Source organism: Branchiostoma belcheri, unplaced genomic scaffold, assembly GCF_001625305.1.
Source record: "Branchiostoma belcheri isolate BF01 breed outbred unplaced genomic scaffold, Haploidv18h27 scaffold64, whole genome shotgun sequence".
Taxonomy (NCBI): Eukaryota; Metazoa; Chordata; class Leptocardii; order Amphioxiformes; family Branchiostomatidae; genus Branchiostoma; species Branchiostoma belcheri.
In genome coordinates, this window is record NW_017804287.1 from 59,103 (window position 1) to 70,624 (window position 11,522).

The 11,522-nt window shown below is 40.0% G+C and overlaps 2 protein-coding genes across 2 annotated transcripts in view; one reads left to right on the forward strand and one right to left on the reverse strand.

The window, feature by feature from the left end:
* The first annotated feature begins 1,819 nt into the window (after positions 1–1,819).
* Positions 1,820–4,365, forward strand: LOC109483444 (tyrosine-protein kinase receptor Tie-1-like). Its single transcript, XM_019786476.1, has 5 exons — positions 1,820–2,083; positions 2,374–2,463; positions 3,077–3,294; positions 3,712–3,849; positions 4,206–4,365. Exons 1-5 carry the CDS (start codon positions 2,039–2,041, stop codon positions 4,327–4,329), a joined length of 615 nt encoding a protein of 204 aa, XP_019642035.1. The 5' UTR covers positions 1,820–2,038; the 3' UTR covers positions 4,330–4,365.
* A 2,966-nt stretch (positions 4,366–7,331) lies between these two features.
* Positions 7,332–11,522, reverse strand: part of LOC109483420 (BTB/POZ domain-containing protein KCTD5-like) — an 11,659-nt gene continuing 7,468 nt past the window's right edge. The window contains exons 5-6 of the mRNA XM_019786431.1: positions 10,327–10,458; positions 7,332–9,907 (exon numbers count right to left, since the gene is read on the reverse strand). Coding sequence (XP_019641990.1) covers positions 9,878–9,907; positions 10,327–10,458 — 162 coding nt within the window. The 3' untranslated portion in view covers positions 7,332–9,877. The remainder of the gene's footprint in view (positions 9,908–10,326; positions 10,459–11,522) is intronic.

The following is an 11,522-nucleotide window of genomic DNA, read 5'->3' on the forward strand; positions in this document are numbered from 1 at the left end:
ATTGAAAAATCAGTTTAATGTATACCACATAGGGGATTATGGTATACGTAGACAAGTCATAAGGCTGATTGAATCGCCGAGTGAGCGGTAGCGTACGAGACGGTTTCAGAGGCGGTTATAGGAAATGGCCAGGCCTTATGACACCATGTACACCGAGGAATAGGCGGGTCATTAACGTTATTATCATTGGTTCAGTGGTTGATGGGATTTAATCACCACTAGGTTGGTTATGGCGTCATAACCAATAGGAAACGGTAACCTCTGGTTGGTCAATGCCATTGGCTATATATATATAACAAAGTATAATATCCCAATCATTGAAAAAAAAAAAACCTTCTCATCACTAGCACCAGTAGTACTACATAGCATTGCCGTTCTAGTGTCAGGAAACAATTTGAAAACAAAAGTTTCTGATAGAACACACAATACCTACAGAGGAAAGCCGCACGTCCACTGGAGCCATTATCGGCGGAACCGTTGCCGGTATCGCCGCAGCGCTGATTGTGGCAGCTGTCGTCTTCATGGTCTGCCTAAGACGAAGGAGGAAGAGAAGAAGGGAACAAGACAGTCCGCAATCGATGGCTCACAGTGAGTGGGATTTCTCTTGGTTATGAATATGTATTAATTTTTTTACCAACGTTTATTGTAAGAGTAAGCCATAAGTCTGTATCTGTATCTGTATAGCCGGTATAACCGCCTTTCGGCGTAACACACCAGCTTCGCAGGCACGCGGCGCGGCGGCAGCTGACTATATTACACCGATAGACTTGTTACACCTAACCCTTGAACTTCTAGCTCTAGACATTGTTTAAAGCTATCTATTGACAGTGCCCCTACTGTACTTGGTGACAGTGAGTTCCACTCTGCGATAGTTCTAGGAAAGAATGAATTCTTGAACACCTCAATCCTTGGTTGATAACTCTGGTACTTGAATGCGTGGCTATTTCTTGTTCTCTTCTGGGCTGGTATTAGGTACTTAGTAGTTGGGACATCCACCAGTTTATTAGTCATTTTGTACATCATGCATAGTCTAGACATCTTTCTTCTGTCTTCAAGTGAGGTCCACTTGAAGTCAACACTGAGATTTGACCCCGGTTGCTTTTATATTGTTTTGTAATTGCCATATTTCACCTTTAGGTGTTTATGCCGTTTTTTTTCAGAAACCAGTTTTATACCACGCAGATGTATGTTTGTGGGCACTGATCTCCTTTTTTTAATAACAGATACCCACAGTTCGCGAGGTCTTCATTTTATAGTAAGTCGTGTAAAATCTCACAAAGATGCAATGTAAGTAAAGGGAATTTAAAAAATAAATAAACAAAAAGCGAACAGTAGATTTTTTACTCAGACAGGCAAATTTCTTTCTCCCATGCTCTTGTACAGTCAACAGAAGGGGCAGGGAGGAGGCGATCCCGCTGGTTCCACCCCGGCCGCAGTTCCCGCGGTTCGAGACCGACCCCGGCCGGGTGACGCTTGGCGAGAGGATCGGCCGCGGGGCGTTCGGCTTAGTCTACCGGGCAACCCTGACGCGGAACGGCAAGACGGAGGACGTCGTCGTCAAGACTGTTAAAGGTTTGGTGTTTTATAGTTATATATGATAATGCAGACGTTTTAAACCAGATTTCAACGACATTTTCATCGAGAATTTTAGGAGGTATAAACGTTACTGGATGGGAAGTTTGTTTTTTGAGATCTACATAAAAAAAGAGCATAGAGACCTGTTTTCGAGAAATATCAGCAAAATAAAAAAATGTGTATTTTCAAAGCTTTAAGTTTTTTCAAACGCCCCATGTATAAGCCTTCAGCTCATAACTAAAGGTGGATGTTATCTGATTCACCTTGATTTTCTACAGTTTTCCATGTATGATACATTTCTGAAAACTTTGCTCCATCCACAGAACACGCCAGTGAGGACGACAAACTGAGTTTCCTGGAGGAAATCCGTGCAGTTGTGGACCTGGGGGTTCATAAGAACCTGTTGGGTCTGGTCGGCTGCAGCACGGTGGTGGAAGACCATCTGTATCTCATCACGGAGTTCATGCCGTACGGAGACCTGAAGAGCTTCCTGAGAAAATGCAGGGAGGTACATGAGAAACAGTATTGTTTTCTCCTAGAGGCAGTAAGTACGTTGGTAGTTAGGAATGTAAAAGTCTTTCCTACATTTGAAGGTCATTTAAGAATGTGGAGGATGTGCTGTTAGCTCCCAATCGGATGCAAAATTTGAGCGTCGTTCTGGAATTAAGTACAGATCTGTACTAATTCGCAGGACTTATTGAACCTTTTAAGTTCCTCACTGTACTTTTAAATGCATATTGATAGGAAAAAATAAGGTAAATGATTGCATTTTTTCAACTATATTTCTCGATTCTACAGGAAGAGCCCTCTGACGAACCTCGAGACGATATCTACACCTTTGAGGTGATACAGATGTACCAGGTGGCCCGGCAGATCGCTAGAGGCATGGTGAGTACAGGTACCAGGTGCTGCAGAGGCACGTGTAGTAGGTGTTGCAGGTGTACAATGTACTGCAAATGTACCACGTGCTGTATATTCTAGATGCTAGCTATTGATTTATTTATTTCACCATAAGACGGCTGGGTAGCCCCATTCAGCTTTAATACATTAGCTGTTTTCCAAGGGGGCCAAGCAAAATTACACAAGACATTGTTACATACAGTATACGTAAGACAAGAGTGGACAACATACAGTAAACATAAAAGTCCGATGCGTCGAAACAGAGTCATAGTCCTATACTCAAAGTCCAAGCTGTTCAAGGTAAAAAAAAAAGCGATTGGCCAGGTGCTGCAAATGCACACGGTGCTGCAGATGTTCCATTTACTTATTAATAAAAAATTAGGTGCTACAAATGTACCATGTGCAACAGATGCACCAGGTGACACCATGTACTAGATGCTACCCATAGAAATATGAGAGTCGACATCATTTTCACATTTGGATTACGATATAAAATGCATAAAATAGTTCCGATCCAAACGTCATTATTATAGTATAATTGCAGCTCAATGTTGTTGGATTTCAGGCTAAAATAAATTTTGTGTGGACGTGTATGTTTCAGGATCACATCGCCCGGTCTCGTTACGTCCACGGAGACCTGGCCGCTCGGAACGTGCTGGTCGGAAAACGCCTGCACGTGAAGATTTCTGACTTCGGGCTGGCAGAAGACATCTACAGCCGAGGTTACCGTCGGCAGGACCGGCTCCAGAGGGTGCCATGGAAGTGGATGGCGCCGGAGCGGCTGGAGAGTGGAGAGGCTTACACCACACAGAGCGATGTGTGAGTGGTCTTATCATAATATCTGCAGTTAACTATGATAACTAATCTCTAATTCTAACCTTACACAGAGCGCAGTGTGAGTAGTTTTATCATAATATCTTCAGTAATAATAACCAATCTGTAACTCTAACCTTACACCATACAGAGCGGTGTGTTAGTGAGTCTTATCATACTATCTGCAGTAAACAATGATAACCAATCTTTAAATCTAACCTTACACCACATAGAGCGATGAGTCTTAGCATTATACATGTATCTGAACCAATCCCTAACTCATATTATAACCTTACACTACAGAAAGAGAAGTATAAGTAGTTTTATCAAATATCTGCAGTGTATTACCAATCTTGTTTCTGACCCATATTTGAACATGTCATCTCTTAAAGTTCTCGTGACCTTATAGAAACCTTCTAACAGGTGGTCCTTCGGGATAGTGCTGTACGAGATATGCACGCTAGGGGGCGATCCTTACCCCGGCGTGACAGTATCCGAGCTGAAAGAACGCATACAGGCTGGATTCAGGATGGCGCAACCAGAAGACTGCCCGCGAGCCATGTAAGTCTGCTGGTTTCTGTGATTGCGAGCACTCGGGCAAATTTGATTGATGGTTAGAACCGCATATCAAAGAAATTGGAGTCGTCAAAGTACCCAGGGTCATTTAATTACTCTTTATGTTATTTAGGTCTGCTCACCAACAAACATACATACATAACGTTGTGAGGTAATGAACGTGTGGCACTGTTAGCTCAAATAACTATTCCTCGAAACTGGAACATATATGGTACCGTTGTATCTGATATGCTTTACGTTTTGTGAATAGCAACGAAGTCATATAAGGCAATTAGCTTAATTAAGGGCCTGAAAGTAAGCTTTGGTTCAAATGACGATCGCTAGATGTCGCTTGTGCACAGGTACGATGTGATGCTACAGTGCTGGCGCAGAAAGCCTGCCGAGCGGCCGTCCTTCCAGATGCTGGAACTTACACTGGACAAGCACCTCGCCTTCTACGGACCCGAGTACGTGACGGCAATTTAACCGCCAGTGCGACACCCTGGTATATATTAGGGCCATGTTGATTTGATTATATGGATGTCATCATCTGGGAACCCTAAAAGCTGACGCGAGCGTGCGAATAAAAAAAAGTTTGGCCAAAAAAAAAGTGTCCTTCATTATGAAATCTACGTATACGTGGTCAGAAAGGTTGAACAAATTACTAAACACACATGTATGGTACATGCATGGCGAATGACAAGAGACTCTTCATTTTCATTTCTTCACATTATCTTCTTTTCCTGAATAGATTTCGGCATTCTATGACATTATTATCGATTTCCAATCCTTTTTTTTGCAACAGACGACATATTTGTACGATTTACAGTATGGTCGAAAACTATATTTTTTTTGAAACAGACGAAAATTCATGCGCTCGCAGATGTCAACCATACTGAATCAAATCAACATGGCCTAACATGATGTAACAGTACCGACTAGGAGTTTTGAGGAATGAGTACTGTATGGAAGGTCATTTTATTACAATATAAGTTGTTCTGTACATTCTGTGTGTATTCAGGACGTCTGGCTGGTGGATAGTTTGTGAAGCTGGTGTTTGTTTTGGCCTCCTGGCAGTCTGTTTTGGTACTGCAGGAATGTTTTGCTTAGCGTGATTGAAACAAGATAACCAAGAAAAGATTGATAGCATAGCTGGAGAAGTATATACATGTAGTTTAAGTTTGATCTCAATATGCATAACTAAGGAGACATTTGTATATGGTATGATATGTTTATAATCAATGGGAAAATCAACAACCTAGTGATAAATGATGGAAATTTAATTACTGGTGATACAACTAAATTAGGTAAAGGTTAGCATCACATCTTAGACATTATTTGCATGCTTAATAAGGGAATTTTACCTTCTGTTAAAAATTACCAAGTCTTTTAAACTGATCTAGGAGGACAGTATCAATGTACATAGATTGTGTTAAGCAGCAACACAATTGACTTATTATTTACAAAGCATTATATAATAGGTTTTAGATCTTTAAACTATATCATTATTCTAGTAATTATTGTATCAATTTAGCTTTTATATTCAGCTATACAATAGGCTAAATATAACGTTACAGTTGTGACGACTACAAAATGTGCAGAAACACACACACACACAGACTAGTACATATAGTCAAGTGACAAAAATCATCCAGGCAGAGCTAACAGTGTGATCAATTGTTTTATTGTTGAAAAATCAAGTCACATACTTGGCTTGTGCTTGTTAAAAATATCTTTCTGCTTGTTTTTTTCTTCAAGTGAATAACATCTAGTAGTTAAGTCATGCAGGGTTTGGCTTGTAGAAAACATGTAGTATGGGTACAGTACTTCACAAGTGCATGCAGGATTTTGTCTTTTGCTTCTTGGTCCCCTATTCCACAGTAGATGCCAAACCAAAAGAAACGGTAAGCAACACACGAGAAGTCGAAACCTGGTGCAAGTGGCATTTTGACAGGGAATGGCCTCTTTTCTTCACCTCTCAATAATTTCCAAGGATAACCTGTTTTGGCTGGGGAGGATGGTGGCTACCCTCCAAACAGTTTTTGATGGAGTATAGGTGTACATTCAGATCACCTTTGTTTATACACATAAAATATAACCTTGTATCTTTAACTGTTGGTCATTCCATGAAATGCCAGTTGCATCTGGGTGCAGTGTTACAACATATACCCTGATATACATGTGCTCCAACATACATGTAGACGTATACATGTAATCTGATCTATTCATACTGTATCTAATGTGTACCCTTACACACTCATGTATTGTCATACATGTATCTATCATACATGTACACCAATATACATGTCGGTAACATTGGAAATATGTACTTCAACTTTCATGTATTCTGACACACGTCCTCTGATACACATGCTTTACACAAGTCAAAGAAAATGATGGGTATGAATGGAGTAAGGAAGACTCAGTACATTTTTTTGTTACAGTGAGATTGAGAGCTCATGGCACACGTTTGCTAAATTGGAAGTGTTGACTACTTTAACATTCAGCCTACACAGAACTGCCAAACATATGACACATATAGCTTGTCATTGTCATATGGCTTGCCCACATTGAAGCTACAAGTACCATCTGTACATAGTGACCTGAAATAGCTAATGTCATATCCAGAACCGTGGCTATGCCTATTCTATGCCTAAATGGGTTAGGATCAGGCAGGATTCTGGATAATTTATGTGCATCTAAGAATGTAGATTTGCCCCAGGCATGGTTCTGGATACACATGGGCTATCCTGAACCATGTTTGAGCATGGTTCTGGATAAAGCATGGTTCTGGATATACTGTAGTTCACTTTGTATTCAGGGCAGCAAAATTTCATGGTCTGAGGAAAATTGACACAGTGGTGACAAGTGTATGGAGGAGGGGGTGGGGGGGGGCAAGGACAAATGATTTGATAACGGGAATGATAAGTTCACAGTACAGAAGTGAATATAAAAGTAGCATGAAAAAAAGAATTACAGTAAAAGCTTGTACCACCGAACTGGCAACAGACAGGAACCTCGATTCTGTCAATCACGACAAGCCCAAATCTCTGCCCAACGGATGGTACATGAAGGAAACATTCAGCATGTATTTGCACTTCTTTCAATTATGTCAGTCTAATTGCGTCCTTTCTTGTAATGTACTTGTAGTTTTGATACTGAAGTCCTAGGGTCAACCCTCATATAATTCCACCAGGTACCTTGCGACACTCATCATGTTTTTAAAAAAATGCGTCATTGAGGCCTGTCTTGAACAAGCAGGTATCTGACATGTGCGAACCTCTTTAAATTCCTCATTCTTTAAAAATGTGTCAGTCTTAAGGTACCCAGGAGAATTATGACAGCTGGCGTTACATTGGATAGTGTCTTCCTTAGCCCATTCACTACCAAATGACACTTAAAAAATCAAGTCAAGTTCAAAACAGTTGCACAAAATCTTAACATCTATGTAAGTTGTCCAAGCTGAAAGGAACATTCAAACTGGTACATTTTTTTTCATTAATCGTGTTTCTACATAGTATTACATGAATCCTGTGACTCTATTATAATGACTGTGAATTGCACATGAATTACAAAATGGATATCAAGTAACACATCAAAATACAATTTTCATTTGTTCCTATTCTAAGAGAGATATCTTAATCCATTCACATCCAAGCTGCACAAGCATACATGTAAGCCTAACAAGTGAAAAACATTTTAAACTTTGTCGTCTCCCCCATTTTGAATCTCACATTGAGAATGAATAGGTTAAAATGTCATAACAACAATACAAACAAGTTCATATCAATAGCTATCAGCATACGTAACAAACATCATTAATATCTGTTTAACAGAGGAAAAATCACATACATGTAGGCAAGTACTAAATCTTGCTTGAGCCAAAATTTTACAGGAATTCTAACCTACTTATAAGAACCTTTCTATTAGACCATGCAACGTTAAGTGTTGTCAGAGGAGTTAGATTTTAAAATAGAGTGAATAATTTAGAAAACAAGCTCCTTCAGATACTCAAGTTCCAAAGTTGACAAAGCTGCTTTTTTAAGTAAGAAGTAGTAAGAAGAGTGACCAAAAATATCTAGCGATCACACAAAGCCACCCTGGCCTAACTCGTGCCTGGTAAACCAGTGTGCAGTCTGCCCTTTTGGGAGCTTTAGCCAATCAGGTACTCCATATTGCCCAGAAGGATGGAAATGAGACAGAGCAGCTGATTGGTTAAAAGCTGGCCAGGGCTGTAGCTTGATTGGCTAAAAGCTGGTCAGGGCTGTAGCTGATTGGCTAACAGCTGGCCAGGGCTGTAGCTGATTGGCTAACAGCTTTTTGGCTGTAGCTGGAGTACACAGACTGGTTTATCAGGAAAGCTGCTTTGGAAATACAAGCTGGGTCTGGGTTACAAGAGACTGGTACCAAGAAAACAGGCAGTGATTCTATCCATAGACGTGGCTTATCCCATGGGGATAGACAAGGCTATCCTTAAAACATTTGTGTAAGCTTACAAACAGCAAAAAGACAAAACAACAAACAACCATATTCGTTAGCACAGTTTCTCGCTATCAGCATAATGCTGCTGCTGTACACATATAATGTCTTAGGTATGGCTGTTGCAACATTCACAAATCATGACCAAAAAAAAAACAAACCAACAAACACAAAGTAGAGCATAAGTGGAACAGGAATTGCAATTCTCAGAATAAATCGATGTAGGGAATATGAATTGTTTCATTCACACTCACACACACACATATACACTCAAACATATAGACACATATCACTGCATTGGTTGATACATATGGGCACAAAACAATACATTCATTCAAAATACTCACCCACTCATACCAGTAAATTTCTCAACATCCATACACGTATCATAACAAACAACCTCTTGTACACAATACAAGTTGTCCCTTAATTTAGACCTACTTTCAATGATGCCATCAAGTTTTAACATTACCAGAAGAAATTTGTCCACAATATATTACGTTGCCCAATCTCTCGTCACATATGGACTCTTCGTAGGAGAATCCATGGTTACGTTTACAAAAATCTCACTCTGCAAGGAGACTGGGACATAACTACGGTAAGAAAGAACATGCCGTACTAACACTGCCATACAAACTAAGCTGGCTAAAGGGGCACTCCTTTCTTCAGGTGTCCACAAGGAACCTTTAGTTATGTTTCTAGACCATTTTTTTTACAGAAAACATCAAAACACGATGGCTTGAAGGCCATTGATGGCACACCATATATCTAACTCCTCAGAGACAATATTCATCACATTTGGTACTGAATAAATGCTACTTCATTAGGACACAGACTAAGGTCTGCAGTCAGTTCTCCGCAAGGCAAATTATCCGTTAAATGCAACATTGTTTCATATATGAGTAACATTGTATGAGTTCACTGTACAGAAGTATGGACTGTAGCTCGCTGCCTGTCATTCAAAGATTGATAAAGTCCTCTCTGATCACATCAACTGCCCAAACGTACTATGCTAGTGAGAAAAATAAGTAGATACAATGTAATAACTCACAAACATGTGGCATATTAATTATCATACTTAGTCTAGTAATCACAATGCTTGTAGTCTGGGTGTGCTACACAAACTTTCTGGAGAAAGTCAACTGCAAAACTGTAAAACAACACTTTCTCCTCTAAAAAGGCTTAAGTTAAGGCTCTTGAAAAACAGAAAAGCTCACAAGGGTCCCATTTTAGCACAGTGTTATTTGTACAGCTCATAAAAGCACAATTTCAATAAATCATGACGACAAGCATTTCAATGATTATATATATATATAGTATAGAAACGATACAGTCGTACACATACACATCATAATATCTAAACCGACATCACATCCAAACCACTTTCTGCTGCAAATAGCTTCAAATCCCCTTGATATTATTTTTTTTCTACAAGATTTACAGAACTGTGTACATGTGAAGCAGGGGGGGGGGGGGTTGAACGGAGAGGTACTCCTCTTGAGGCTTTGTTGAATGTGTTTGGCAGATCATAAACTTCTCACGATGTTCCACGGGACTACATTCTGGAACCCCTCTCTCGCAACTCCTGTGGGTAAAAGAGGAGACACAAAGATCCATGAAGTACCTCCAACCGTGTGTAGTTACATGTATGTACAATTAGACATGTATAAACCTCAACATTCAAATTTCTATATCTTTGACATGCATCCAAACCCTAAGAAATTGTAGTTTCATACACGCAAGTCTTTAAAGAGAGATATGCTTGTGAAGCGTTAGTGGTACATGTATAACATCACTTAGTCCAGAATTCTCTTCTAAAGGTGCACAAACCAGTTTTTCTGTAACTTTGAGACAGATGCTAGATTTGAGGGTGTGCAGCCTTGAATGGAAACCCAACATAAACTGAGACATGCCCCCTGAATAACGTATGCCAGTGCCCTACAACATGCATGTTAAGCAATACAGATACAAAGACTGGCCACATGTGCGCAGTTACAAACTTACCTTGACTTTCTCGGTGTCTGTCTGTGTCTCTACCACCCCGTTCAATGTGTTGTCGTATTCACGTGACACCACGCACAGAAACTCTGCCTGGTCTTCGTTGCCATAGTTGTACGATGATCCAATGTTGATCAACTAGTGGAAAAAAAAAGAAAAACAAGGGGGAATGTAATGTTAACTGAAGCAAGTTTGAACTGGAATAAAGACAGAGGTCCCACAGACGTTCTGAAACCTACAGTCCACTGCTCACCAAGTCACATATCATTTGCATAACATGACGTCACAAAAGCGGAAGATTGTTTATTCTTTGACAAAGCCTGGAGTTACACAGTGAATAATTATTTTGGTACTACAGTAAGTTCAAATTATCCAACTCAGATAAATGTAACATTTTGTGACTTTGGGTTTCAATACAGTAATACTGGTGTAGTATTAACTGAATATATACAGATGAACAAAAAATATTGTATATGTTTAGGCAGTTTACATTTATACGATCTCAGTTGATTTCCATGTGAAGGTACTGAGACAGACTGCATGATAAAAAGCTCCTGTAACGTGTATATTATTGTACGAAGACTGATTTACATTGTAACTGATAACAGATGCTAGAATGCTCCTAGCCTTACTGCAAAAGGAACACTGAGGAAGTTCCAAAAATTCTTTAAAATCCCTTGGCTTTGGATTCCATCCTAACTATTCACAGAAGGGACTACTTTTCATAACAAGGTAATCTGAAAAGCCATCAGAAATGCGTAGCATCGAGTATCGATACATATGCCAAAATATATTGTACCCAGATCTTATCCAAATGTCATGTAATTTCTCAAAATGGTGAGAGACAGCATTTAGTGTTCGAATGAAAGCTCATCTGTGTTGGTAGAATACATAGTTAAAGAGTTTGACTTGTTCCAACACAATAAGGAGAACTCACCATAAATTTTCGGCTGATCCCGTCAACCTTCGTCAGATTTGTGATGCAGTCGCTGACTTTCCGGAAGTCGGAAACGTGATGACGTCAGGAGTGCATCAAAAGTGGCGGGAAGACGGTATCTCCCACCATCACGGTTCAGAGAGGGTTGGTGGGCCCTGATGTAAACTGCCTCCTTCACGCCTCTCACAAAGGAATCCTGCTCCGTATCTAGAATGCGCACCTTGTCCAATGTAACTGTATGTCCGGGGGACTCGATGTGTATGTG